This window comes from Prinia subflava, chromosome 3 (assembly GCF_021018805.1).
Source record: "Prinia subflava isolate CZ2003 ecotype Zambia chromosome 3, Cam_Psub_1.2, whole genome shotgun sequence".
In the NCBI taxonomy this organism is placed as follows: Eukaryota; Metazoa; Chordata; class Aves; order Passeriformes; family Cisticolidae; genus Prinia; species Prinia subflava.
In genome coordinates, this window is record NC_086249.1 from 67,165,487 (window position 1) to 67,179,709 (window position 14,223).

Consider the following 14,223-nt stretch of genomic DNA (forward strand, 5'->3'; position numbering starts at 1 on the left):
ATACTCTGACCAACAGGGTGTCAGGTTTGCATTCTGACTCTGTCAGAGGTCCTTTGTACTATTGCACTTGTCTTATTTGGTTTTATTTTTACCTTTCTTGTTGTTTGTTCTTCTGTCTCTATTAAATTGTATTTCTGACTTGGAGTCTCTCTGGTTTTGCTTTCAAACCAGTACACCTTCCCTCACCACAGCTGTGCTGGGCAGGTGGACCCGTATGTCCTGCCTTTATGGGGTCTGCAGAGGTAGCCCCGAGCACATGTTGCCAGAGAAAAATGAAAACAATATTAAAGAAGCAAAAGGAAAGTGTGTGTGTGTGCATCACATCCATTCACAGAAGATGAGGGTATCATCAAAGTTGTTATGGGTTTTCCTCCCCTCTCCATTTCATTGTCCCTTCTGCCCTCCCACACCACAAGTCTGTTGGAAAGTGCAGGGCACCCCATTAGATGGGCTTGGACTATCTGCTGGGCTTTTTAAGCATTCTTAAGATGGATGTTTCAGTCTCCTTAGAGGTAAGGATCAAGTGATGTTTGTACTAGTAAAACTAGCCTTGTCCTTGTCTTCAAAGTCAATGTTGTGAAGTCCCAGAGCCTCATATTGCTATCAGGGACGCCAAAAACCTGAATATCAAGGTATGGCAACAATCTGCCACTCTTACGCTGAAGGTAGCACCTGGGTTTCTATTTGAAAGGGTTTCTCCTTTGTGTGAAAAGGTTCACAAAGTTGTGGATGCCCCGTCCATGGAAAATATTCTAGGCATCCTCCATTAAAAAACAAGAGTATATAGCCTGGATGCATGAACAAATTAGTGTGCTCAGTAATTTATCCAGAAAGCATCAAGTAGAGCTGAAGAGGGGCTAATACAGAGCTTAATTTAAAGTTGAAAGCAAAACCCACCAACATATTGTTGTAAAACCAGAGGCAATTCCTTTTCTAGCTCAAACACCAGAAGAACCAGACTCCATGCTGTAGATATTAAGGTAGGACTCAGTTGGAGTTTAAAAACTTAGATATTGATATGCAGAAGAAGCTTAAAAGATAAGGTATAAACCTGATTTTGTTGAAAAAAACCAACTTGGTGGTTTTTTGATAGTAGAACCTAAAAAAAAAAAAAACCAAAAAAAAACCCCACCAAAAAAACCCCACCAAAACAAAAAACAAACGAAACAGCTAAAATGATATATTCATCATTGCCTCCTCATGATGCATCTGCTGCATCTGGTGTCTCAGGAGCAAGGGAGCAAGTGGTTGACAACAGCACTGCAAATGTGGTGGAGAAGGAGGAGCTGCCCCTAGAAGACTGTCAAGGTCAATGCAGCATGAGTTGTGGGAAGCATTTTCTTTACATCTTTTGGATGTTTGCATCATGCAACATCTCTAATGGCTAGTTTCCTTCTTCAGCCATAAGACCTCAGCCAGAATTTGAGGCTGGATAGTGGTCTCAGGGGAAGTCATGCTGTGCTGTGCAGAAGTTTTTGAAGTTACCTTGATGAGTAGCTCAGGGTGGATTAAAATACAATGGCCTATTTGGGGAGCAAAATGGCTTCCTCCTCTGATGACTGACAGAATATTTCCTTCACAGGCCATCTTCTGCCCTAGCCCAGAGAAATGCTGTTGTTCCTCTCCCCATCCTGCTCCTTCCTGTGTCAGGGATGGTTTCTTGTCTCCTCCCACTCCCTCAGCAAGCCTGCTGCTTTGTGTTTGCTGTTGTTCTCCCCAAGCTGGCTGTGAGACAGGCAGGAAATGGGCTCCCTGTGCCCCAGGGGAGTCACAGGCTGCCTGCCTGTCACTCAGGCATGCGCTTATTGGGGATGGTGCTCTGGTGGTCTTGGTCTGGTGGTCACTTGAGGACCAGCCCATGCACAGAGGTGTTGGATAAGGAGAAGAGTCGCATGAGAGCCTTGAAGCAGCATGTGTTCCCATTGATTAATGGACATTTTGGAGTAGAGAGCAAAAGTAATGAAACATGAAATAAGGCTGTTATAAAAATGTATTGCAGGATTCACTTTGTGAGCATACTTTTGAGCTCTGAATATCGTGTTGCTAATATTTTTGTATTGCTGTTGGCTGGAGTATCTCAGCTGGTACTGGGACCTCTCTAGATACATCTTCAATTATTGGACTCATATTTTGTACAAGTCTGGTTTTTTTCCTCCATGAGACAGCCCATATTGCCTCTCATATATGTTATTATCCAAAGCTGTTCCTTTCTTGGTGTGATCAAGAAGAGCTTCACTGAACAATGTAATGGACAAAAATTATTTTGATTTCCTATGAATTGTGGAAAAGGACTTGGTGGTACTGGTTAATGAAAAACAAGCCAGCAATGTATGCTCACAGCCAACCATATCCTGGGCTGCACCAAAGGAAGTGTGGCCAGCAGGGGATTCTGCCCCTCTGCTCCACTCTCATGAGACCCTACCTAGAGTGCTGTGTCCAGGTCTGGGGTCCCAACACTGGAGAGAGTCCAGAGGTAGGCCACAAGGATAATCAGAGGGCTGGAACACCTCTTCTGTGAGGAAAGGCTGAGAAAGCTGCCATTGTTCAGCCTGCAGCAGAGAAAGTTCAAGATGAACAGATTGCAGCCTTTCAATGCTTAAGGGGGGCTTATAAGAAAAATCAGGAGATACTTTTCAATAGGGCCTTTATTAGTAGGTAAAGGAGTAATGGTTTAAAACTATAATAGGGCCATTTCAGACTAGATATAAGGAAGAAATTTTTTACAATGAGGGTGGCATAACATTGTCACAGGTTGCCCAGGGAGGTGGTGGATATCCCATCCCTGAAAACTTTCAAGATCAGTCTGGACATGGCTCTGAGCAACCTGGTCTAGTTAAAGATGTCCCTGCTCATTTCAGGGGCACTGGACTCCATGGCCTTTAAAGGTCTCTTCCAAGAAAAACTGCTCTATGATTCCACAGATTTTATATCAGTAGTGTGGAAAATCCTTGTAAGAGCCATCTTGTATTACCCCACCATTACTCTTCAGGCAATCACTGAAGGCACTGAATGGGGTCTTACTGTGTAAGCTGCACTTTTAGCCACTGCTGTAGAGTGATACATCCCAGCCAGTACTAGAGCTGCACCTCAGCTCTTCACAAGCAGGCGTGAACCTTTAAGTCTGTGTCTGATCTACTTACCTTTTATGGTCAGTGGAGAGAAACAGGCACTTCCAGGTCACGATTCACCTTGTCCAAATGCAGACATCAGGAATAATTCAGTGAATCACACTCTAAAACCGCTTATTTCTTTCCATTATAATGGAAAATTATAAAATGAGGACAAGGTGATTAGCTATATGCATTCACCTACCCTTTCAATATCTCCAGGGAGGTGAGATTATTGTCTTATAGGCCTAAGAAAGATTTTGATCTCCAGAGGGTCTTGCCCATGGCTTAGGAAGAAAGTTAGAAAGGTCCCTAGCTCAGACCACACTTATCTTTTAAGCTAATAAAACTAATTTAGGATTACTCCCATTCTGAATCTGTATCTGCCACTAATAAACTAGCATTTTTTTCTGGAACTGGCCATTCTCCAAAAGAGCTGCCATGGATTCAGGAAGCAACTGCAGAAGCATTTCTGAGAAGTTTCACACTTCATTTATTAGTATTTTATTTTAAACTTTTTATTTTTAATCATAAATCTTCTCCTTTGATGATCAGTTTGTAACTCAGAACAGATTAATTCTCTTTGGGCACTGGCTGGGTTAACCTGAGTACTCTGATGGCAGGGAGGTGGTGCCTGGCTGGTTTTGATCCTTCCTCCGTAAATGGCATCAATCTCTTCTACTTCAAACTCTTGTTTGTCCAAAACTTGAAGAGTGAGAGTATCGCCTGCTGGAAGTTATCTCCTGACACAACATAGAGCAGCAAATTTCCAAAAGTATTTAATGCTGCTAAAGGTTTAGTTATAATGAACATTAAAAGGATTGTTTTCTGCAAGTGGCAGCTAACTGGCTGTACTCGGAGCTCCATCCGGATCCCTTGAAAGACATGGAAGGGGAGGAAGCACACATAGAAGACCAGCAAGAGGAGAACAGTGAGTCTGCGAGCCTTCTGTTTGTAGCTGGCCTGTGTGTGGAGCCCAGTGGCCAAGATGCAAATGATGAGCACATAGCACAGAGTCACCGTGAGCAAAGGCAGGAAGAAGGCAAACAAGGTCAGTCCCCAGTTGTACCAGCGACTTGTGTCGAAGTCCTCAGCAGAAACCAGGTCTGGGCAGATCGTCTTGTTCTGCCTGTGACTTGGGGCAATCAGGACGGCCAAGGGGCTGAGGGCCACCAGGGAAATCATCCAAACAACTGTGCAAGTCACCAATGCCCATCTCCGCTTCCGAAGAAAAAGGCATTTCATGGGGTGCACAACTACCAAAAAGCGGAAGATGCTGAAGCAGCTGAGGAAGATAATACCACTGTACATGTTGAAGTAGAAACAAAACTGAATAAACTTGCACATGAAGCCTCCAAAAATCCAGTCATTTCCATTAGCATAGTAGTGTATAAAGAAAGGAAGCGTGACTACATACAATAGGTCAGTAATAGCCAGGTTTAACATAATGATGGTGCTGCTTTTCCAAGGCCTCATCTTAACACAGTAAACAAAAATTGCCACAATGTTCCCTGGGAAGCACACCAGGAAGATTAGGCTGTAAAGGACGGAGAGATAGAATTTCACCTGTAAGAAATCTTCATCCTTGCAGCTTGTCAATCGGTCTGCGGGACTGGGCTGAGCAGTAAAATTGCTGGTGCATTCAGATGCCATGCTTGCAAAAGTCTCTTTAAGACAAAAATTCAGATTTTAGTTTTAGTTTAGTTTTAATTGATTTGTTGGAAGAAATGTTGTCAGTTAAACCTTTTGTAGCCTGAGAAAATGTTGTATGTTTGAGAAGGCACAGTAGAGCAAGGAAATGAGGATTTGCTAATACCAGTCTGACCTAGATAACACCATTGAAATGTTTAATTTCACCCTTTTGTCTCTTTTACATTTAATTTTGATGAATATTAATTTTACTCTTTCTTTGTTTAGCCTCCTTCATTGAAGAAAACAATTACTGCGTATCTGCAAATCTTCAGGAGTAGGAAGCACACATTAAGAGAGCTGGAGGGAGTTTGATCTTGGATTTTGCAAAACTGTGAACTACTCTTAACCTTTCAGAAAGTAGAACCATATCCAAATATTATCTTCATTAATCTGAGCTAATCAGTGTTTTGTGCTCATGAAACAGAGATGTTATTCTGCTTTCATGAAAGCCAAAAGATGTTAGGTTTAGTTAGAGATCTCAGGAGCTGATGCTCCCATAACCTGACAGATTTTTCCCTGAATGTGATTTTATTCTCTTGGAGTCATCAGAATATAAAAGCAGTATAAATGTTTTGGTTTGGGTTTTTTGGAGGGTTATTTTTGGGAGGAGGGTGTTATTTTGTTTTGGCTTGTTTTTTTTAAATCAAGCTCCACAGTGGCATAAAACTGATTTAAATTAATAAAGACTGTTTCTCAAAGGGCAGAGGGAAAATGGAAAGCACAGAAGGCAGGCAGTGATTTTGCTTCCCATTCTATGCCCATTGGAGCTAGGTAGACTTGTCTCTGAAATGATTTCTTGTCTGACATAGCAGATTTGGATCTCTCCACAGGGAGTCCAAGACATAACATTTCTTTGTAGTGTTTTAACCTGAAAAAATGGTAACCAAGCATGAAAATCATCTAACTTCAGGTATCAGAAAGTTGGGTGCTTAAAATAGAGCCAATCCTCCTAAGCCCCCCTTTATCACCAAAGGAGAGAAATAAGTTCCTCCAAGACATAATATATCTACCCACAACTGAGGTTTCTCAGATAAATTATTTACTCTTTTGGCACACCTATTTCTTTTCATTGATACAAAAGGTAGCCCAAGGTGACTAGTTCAGCTCTGGATATCTCAAGTGAGGCACAATCTGTACCACTGTGTGTCTTCAGCACCTCAGGCGAGCACCACTCTTCCAGATTCTAACCAATTCCATGTGAGAAAATATTTTAAAGAAACTTAATAAAGTGGTAGACAGGGTACTATCAGGACTAGATCCTCTCTCTTTTCCCAGAAACAGCATCTTTAAACTAAACCAGTGCTACATTAAACATCCAGGGTGAAATCAAGACATTAAAAAAACCCAAAAAACCTTAAACCTGGAAAAAAGACAGAATTGTACCTTACTCATTCTTGGAAAATGTGATTCCATTCATAGCATTTAGCATGTTACCTGTATGACTCTTCATTATCCACATAACTGCTGCAACATGACCAATTTGCTCTGACAAACCCAGTCATTAAAGCTGGGACACAACGGGCATTATTTGATCACAACAAGTCAGCAAGATGATTATCTCTTTGTTACTCAGAAGCACTTCAGAGTGAAATTTGAACAGTGACCCCACAATTTAGTTAAAACACTATTGCTTTTTAACATGAATATTAGATCTGGTATAGAAGCTTTGCAGTCAAAGATGCACTAGCTAAAGGCTGTCAAGCTTGTTTTAAACCAACCCAGATTTACAATCACAAAAGCTAGGGGTGTGCATATTTTCTCTCTTTTCTGCTGCTCAGTGATACCACTGTCACCCACATTTATGCCTCTCCAGTATATTTTATATCATGTTAGACAAATTTACTAGAATATTTGATTTATCCTCAGTTTGGCTTTCTTGCACTGCTGATCGGTTCTTCACCACAATCTTGAACCCTCCAAATTGAAAATGGAGAAATACTGCTTACCTGAAAACCTGCAATTCTGCTTCTCCCTCTGATATTACTTTGAGCAAAGAGCTCAAATGAAATGTATTTATGTCTTCCTTACACTGAAGCAGGTTTTAGTATGGCTTTGCAGCTATATACATTCACTCCCTGTCTGACTGAGGCTCCATGTGGCTGTGAATTAGGAAACTGGTAGAAAACCTCAATTACTGGCTCAAGTGTCAGCTCTTACAACTGGGTCGCTGGACAGGTCCTCTTTTGTCCTCTGTCATTCACACTGTCTTGCCTTCAGTGGGCAGATCAGGCTTTGCTGGCAGCAGCTCTGTGTGCTGAGGCAGACCTGTGGTATTCTAATAGCAGCAAATCACATTTAAATTAGCAGGTATGTGTGAGTGCATGTGCTTAGAAAAGATGAAATTAAATTTATTCTCCATTTCCTGTGAAGTGAAACCTGATCACCAAAGTGAATAAGGCATGTTGTCATTTCAAGGTCAGGTGAAAAGTGTTATGACACACTGTCTTCAATAAAATCAAATTTCTAACGGAGTACAAATTTCATCTCATGAAATAAATTAATGTTTCCTTTGGCACTATGTGCTTTTCAGAAACTGTGGTATTTTTTCTGCTTATTTTTGGTGAGTAAAATATCTATAGTGTGTTGGCTGGTTATTACTGGAGCAGCTGAAATTGCAAACTTGTTTTATTTTGAGCTTTTGCTTTTGGGCTTCATAATTCACGAGATCTGCAATTTTCTCTGCTTCTTGAGCTAAAAGACTGTTCTTGAATAAAAATCTCATTATTATCCTTAGCTCGAGGAACAAGATCAAAAGCGATTATTATTATTTAAAAACAGCCTTTGCATCTTGAATTTTGAAACTGCAGCCTTCAGCCCTTGAGCTTGCAACCTGGTCCATGCACAGAGGCTCCAGCTGCCCAGTGTGGCCAGCAGCCTTTCCATCTTGGTATATTTGATGAATCTTTATTCACTAATGAGTTTATGATGCAGTACCAAATGAGCAAGTTTTCATGCCTGAACATTGGGTATGTCTGTACATATAGGAGTATTTTTCAGAAGAGGGTCTCGACTCTGCTTGAGTGCCTGTACTGGGCAGGATTTGAGAGCTGGCTATCTGTTTTGCTAATCACACTGCAGGGAAAGAGTGGTAATGGGGACAGTCGAGATTGGGGCAGCAGTAATGTCCAACAACTAGATCATTATCTATCTGTTACCATTAGGGAAAGGGCACCCTCTCTGTGCTCATCTAACCAAGCTTTTCTCTAGGTCAATGCTCAGAGCACTTTTAAAAAATGTCCAAAGTTTCTCAATAATTGTAAAATACACTGTCATGTACCAGCTCAAGGATCAGCAACTGTTTAAATAGCTATTACCTTGTTCCCAGGCACTGCATGTGTCATTAGAAACCATTTGTATGAGGCTGTAGCATTACAAGCACAGAGGGAGCTAATTATAGTTAGGGATCATTTAATGCATTCACTACTTAATCCATTATACCCCTGAGCAATGGGGAACCTGTGCAGCAGTGGCTGGTTTTCATTCTTCCTTGGCAGTGGCAGTGCCTGAGGTAAAGCAGAAATGGGCTTTCCTGGTGCCGTGACCCAGACCTGCCAGGGATTTGGGGCACTGGGGTCTCAAGCAGGCACTGGGGTCACCTCTGCATTTCTAACTCTGGACAGGAGAAGAGAAGAAAATAAAACACACATTTTCAGGCCAATCTTGAGAGATGGTGACTGATAGAAGGTCCACTCATACAGAGCTGCTCTGTATGGAGATGGAGATATGCTCCTTAGCTCACCCAAATCTTGTCTCATTATCAGCTGAAAAGACCTAGTGGTTACTGCACCCCTCATCCTCCTTGTATCTCTCACCATGGTTACAGCAGCTCCTCATTGCACAGAGGCCTTTGGAAACCTTGGCTTCAGCTGCAGACGTGTGACTGGCCCCGGGACTCACGTCAGGCACTAGGGAAACTGAGAATAAACTGACAAGGACCACATGTTTAAATGACTTCTCCAGCCTCATCTGGGATCTCTATGTAAAAGGGATGATTCTGCAGTGTGATTTTCAACTCCTCAGCCTGTGGATGTTTTCTCTTTACCAGCCATTTCTCCACCTCATGTCCATGGACCTCTTAGGGCTGCCTACTGGTAGGCCACTGTGATCCTTCACAAAAACAAGGGGCTTTTTGTACTTTAAGGCTGTCATCACCCTTCTCCCCTCCACAAGCACTGGGAGGAAATCAAAATACCCTGTAGTTCCACAGTCAGCTTAAGTGACTCTAATTGCACGCTGCAGTCAAAAGAGCTGGCAGCACCAGCTTCCTCCTGTCATCCTAAACCACACGTTTTCAACAACCCCAGTGCTCGTACAATCATGGGATGTGTTGCATAAGCGAGCTGACTGAGGCCAGGCCAGTTTTCTTAACCTTGTGTTGGCTTTATGGCCCTGTTGTGACAGGTGATGGCTCTTCCTGTGAGTGTGTGGGCTCCAGGGCTTATGGTGAGCAGTGGTGGGGACTGCCCACGGGCAAGAGGACAACAGCAGAGGGAGATTGTCTGGGGCCAGCACTGAAGCTGCAAATGCCTCCCTGCTGTGGGCTTGTGTTTCACTCACTGCTCCCAGCAAGCAGCAAGCAGCCAGCAGCCACCAGCTGAAGCTGATCTCCAGCAGTACTTCTCAAAGAGACAGCACTCACCTCATGTTTCAACAGCCTTCCAGGCAGGCTGGATTAATTGGTTAGAGGGGCTGACATTTTCCCTGACATAATAAAATTCTATAGAGTTCATTCATACATTCATTCAGAGAACGTATTAAGGTTGCTCTTAGCTGCTATATAGAAAAAGAACTGGAATGAGTTGGTGGCAGGATTATTTATTATTTCCTCTTCAAACTTTGTACTATAGGCAAAGCCAGTTATCACAGTGTGTGAACCCAAACAGAATCATCTTTTCATACGGTATTCTTCCTTTTGTGATGGCAGGGTGAACAGGATGCACAGCATGACTGATGGGTTTGCTCACCTGGGCCACAAAATGCTCTTCAAAAGCTTCCAGTCTGAAATACAGAAGTGGAGAACAAAGCCCAGTATTTTTATTTTGCTTTGTGTCTGGTTCCAGACAATGTCTCTCTCCCCCAGATGGGCTAGTTATTGGCTTTTGTGGGCATTGGGGTGGAAGAGGTCATAGCAGGGCTTCTTGTTGTGTCTCAGCATCACTGCTGAACTGAACTGTAATTAGGCTTTGCAGGCATGAGGGTCCTCAAACCAGCACAGGGGCCATCCTCATTTCACAAAACCTGGCCTAAAATCCACAGGCAAGAGTGAAAGACTCCTTTCAGAATCAGACCTTCAGGCATGACAGCACCCAGTGTGGTGCAGCAGAAGTGGCTCTGATTGATAATTATGCAGGAAAACAGGCATTTTGTTGGGCAAGGGTTAGGCTCCAGAGTCTTAAGAGCTTTCATCATACGTTTTACTTTTGGTTCAGCAAACACATAATCTTTGCATGGGTTATTTCCCTTAGCAGACATGCATTTGTTTGGCTGATCTTACTCTGTGTGTGATTGAATACCTAATTACCATTGTTATCCAACCACCCACTGGGAGATGCTCTGTTCTGTCGAGAATGATATCGTGTGTCTTCATCACATGGGGAAATCAACTCTAGTTCTCCCTTCGTATTTCTTCCCTGAGACAGAATGGTAAGGGCAGCATTTTTTAATCCCTAAATGCATTGTAACTCTAAATTAATCACAGTTAAATGCTGTCACTTAATTATGTAGGAAATAGAGACTGTTAATGAAAACTTTTGGAAAGGAATATTTTACCTTAGGAAAATTACATATATAATCTGGAATATAAGCAGTGCTGCTGCCACATGGGCTGAGCAGAAGTAGTTCAATAGAGTTCCAAAAATAGCCCGTATGGATCTGAGACACTATTTTATACCTAATATTAGTCCTCAAAGTGAATTGGTGCTCATCGACTACAGGGCACAGAAGATAAAACCTACTCAGCCCTTAGATGATGCTGAAGTTTCAGAAGGTGTGTTCCCCGTGGGAAATAGGGAGAGGAAAACAATGGGACAATTTATCTGCTCAAAGCCAGCATGTGCTCAGGCACTCTGGTGCAGCACTGCCAAGAGTGTAACCCGGTGAATAAAAAGCCCCACAAGAGCACCCAGCTAGGAAGTGGCCCTAAACACAGCAGCTGCAGCAGTTAAAGTTTTCCCAGCAGACACTAAAAAGCAAACTAAACTCATTGGAGATGTGACAACAGCCATAATTGTTTTAGGTAATAGGACATTTCCTGAAAATGACCCAGTTCAGTGGGACTGAAAACAGAGAGGATCAATTTGCTGCCTTGTTATTTTACTGGGTTTTTTCAGTTCCAAGACGAAGCAGCCTCCTTGGTGCTCAGTAATGTGCCAGCAGAGGATTCAGCAAAGGATGCTGCTGATGTGGCTTCCAGTGTACAAGCAAGTTTTCAGTCACTGAAGATATATTCTCTTGTGGTGCTGATGCTCTTGTAATTTGTTTGCAGGATGCTGTGGCACATGAAGGGAAGTCTGCCCTTTGCCTTTGGTCACTCTAATAAGGCTTTGTCTTCAGAAATTGACTTGTAGCATCATGGCCCTCAACACATGAATTTAATGTACACAGCCAGAGATAAGCCTTCTTATTAGCCAGATATTGTTCCCTCACAAGCCCTGCCTGGCTCTTGGCCAAAGGTCCTGCTACCAGCACCACCCCTGTCTGCTCCTACCTGCACCTCTAACCCCTTCAGTTCCCCCTCTGGAAATTACACTTGTGCTTTGGAAATGTGCCTCTTCCAGGGGGGCTGGTGCCAAGAGGAGCACAAACTGGACAGGGAAGGGAGCTCAGCCATTTAGACACACTTCATATTTCAAAAGTATAATTTATCTCCCAAGATCATCTAATTATTTTTTTCATACAGTCACTGAAATTATGAACTGGTGTTCAAACAAGTTGTTTGCAGTTGTTTAGCACTTGTTTCTGGTAAGCTAAACAGGTACCTGAAATTATTAGGTAGAATTTTAGTATTATAAAGCAATAAGCAGAAGCAATTTTCACTCAAATTGAAATGACAACGTTCCTTGACAAAACAGACAGAAGCAGAAATCCACAAGGAAATGCCCTGCATATCATTATTTAATGACAGAGTCAAAGGTCTCGTATTTTTCACAGCAAATTCCCTTTTTATCAGGTAGAGAGCTGTACAACAGGGAAGGTGTTCAGGCTCCTCAGCCCAAGCCCTTCCCATTCCATCGCTCATGGTAGAGAAGCTGCTCTGTCAGCATGAAGGCAGCTCTCTCTGGTTCCCCCTTGCAGAGGCAGCTCTGCCAGCCTCAACCTGAGAGACATGCAGTTTCCCTGCATTTGAAGAGTCCTGTGCTCTTTAAATGATGCTTATTATTATCCCCAGGCAATTAAATGGCTCTCCAACAATTCAGACTGGGTGGAGGTGGAGATTGCTAAAATAGCCTTCAAAGAGATAGTTCGTGCAAACTGAGCCTGTGGAATTCATACTTTGTCTTTTTTTTTTTAACTTATTTTTTTTCTCTGGCTATTTTGTTCTCATCTAAATCAAACATATGAAAGGGAGGTGCTGTTCTCTGCAGAGACCTTCTTTTGCTTTGCCTTTCTATGCCACCTTTCACCAAGTGCTTCAGGGTCACTGAAGTGCTTTGGTTAGATCTCTCTTTAAACTTTGCAGGACTCGCATTACCAGAGCACTGGGCTTACTCACCACACCTGGGTCAGCTGGCGGCTCTGCTATAAGTTGATGTATCATATTTCTCTCCATCAGGGAATGAGTTTCAGCTACAACACCAGCACTTTGTTAAATGTGAATGACATTCTATTGTATTTATCAAGATTTTTTCAATAATAGAGAAACAGAAGAAATCACATCACCATGGGAGAGAAGATGACACAAGAAAGGGGGTTAGAAAAAGCTCTCTGTGCTTGACCTTGGCTTTTTCTTTTTCAAAGGGAACTGCTTAGTAGTTGCTGATAAAATGAAATGATATGATGGATATAAAGGATATAATGGATATAAAAAATGTGTGTTCAGTCTGTTTGGGGTAAGGCTTTTTACACACTACTCTGCATTTTGCAACATATAACTCTTCTGCTTCATATTGCCATGACTGATGGCCTGCTGGGATCTGAAGAGACAATCTCTAACCAGATTTTTATGAAGTTTTGCACATTGTATTCTAAGGAGTTCTAAACTGCTGCATTGCCACCAACTTTGGAGCCAGCTTAATCCATCTCAGCAGTGTCCAATCCATTGGTTTTCATGGCACAGTCACTGCAAAGACCTGAGCACAGATATCTCCCCTCTCTGAGGGACTATCTTCGTGCCTGCAGTGTGATGATGGTCTCTCCTGAAATCTGTCATGATTCAAAGGGGTTTTTCCCATGCATTTCAGGGGCATTTCAGGAGATGGGGTAGATGGAAACTCCTCAAGACATGCAGTTCATCTGCTGCCCCAGGCAGGGTCAGATCCTTGGCAGTCCCAGGAGGTGCTTTTCAAATGTCTTTTAAATTTCAATCTTTACCAAACTATTACTCTGCTTCTCTGTGCCCAAAGGATGAGTTGTCTCATGCCTGACACCTTCCTGATCTAGTCCTAGCTGGGGGCACTCTGTTTTCCAGATACAGGTCAGATGTGTGATCACCATCACTTTTCCTTCAGTGGCCCTTCTCCTAGAGTGAACAACTCTCAATCTCACAAAATATTTTTGTTGTTTTATTTTTCTGAACCTCTGTTCTGCTTCCTGTCCAGCAGGTCCCCCTCCTTCTCAAAGTGCAGTATTGGACCTGACATGCCACCCCAGGAGACATGTTACAAAAACAGCAGGGTTAATCATCCTACCTGGAGGCTTCTGCTCTTATTTCTATATCCCATTCTGCTGTTTGCCCTTTTCACAACAGCAGAACACATCTGACTGATGTTCAGCTTGTGTCCTGAGCAGCCATTCGATTTTTTACTGCAGTACTGCTGCCTAAGCAGATAGTCCAGTTTGTAGAGTTTTGATTAATCTACAAATATAAATTCTGCATTTGTCCTCATTGTATTGCATTCTGGTTTTTTTCAGACCATTTCTCCATTTTCTGTAAATTGCTTTGAATCTAATGCTGTCTACCAGAAAGCTTGTAGTCCCCTCACTTGTGACTTAAAGGGTATACTTTCTACTTTCTACTCTACTAAAGGCATGCTTAAAGGGTATACTTTCTACTCCATTGCCCAAATCACTAGTGAATATAATAAGGGTGAGCTCACTGCATAATCTGGACTTGGATGGAAAATTTTGTCATGCTAAACATCCTAGAGCGGAGCCTTGCACTTCTCTCTTAGAAACTCACATCAGTATTATCTGTGCCTAGAGTAGCAGCTTAGCCACAGATCCCAGTAGTGCTGGCTTTTGTGGAAAATCTGAGAAAAGGAGCAAA

The 14,223-nt window shown here is 42.5% G+C and overlaps 1 protein-coding gene across 1 annotated transcript; it reads right to left on the reverse strand.

Annotated features, from left to right (window-relative positions):
• Window positions 1-3,785: 3,785 nt before the first annotated feature.
• On the reverse strand, window positions 3,786-4,760 carry OXGR1 (oxoglutarate receptor 1). The gene has a single exon (XM_063393541.1). It carries the CDS (start codon window positions 4,758-4,760, stop codon window positions 3,786-3,788), a length of 975 nt encoding a protein of 324 aa, XP_063249611.1.
• Between the last annotated feature and the right edge of the window lie 9,463 nt (window positions 4,761-14,223).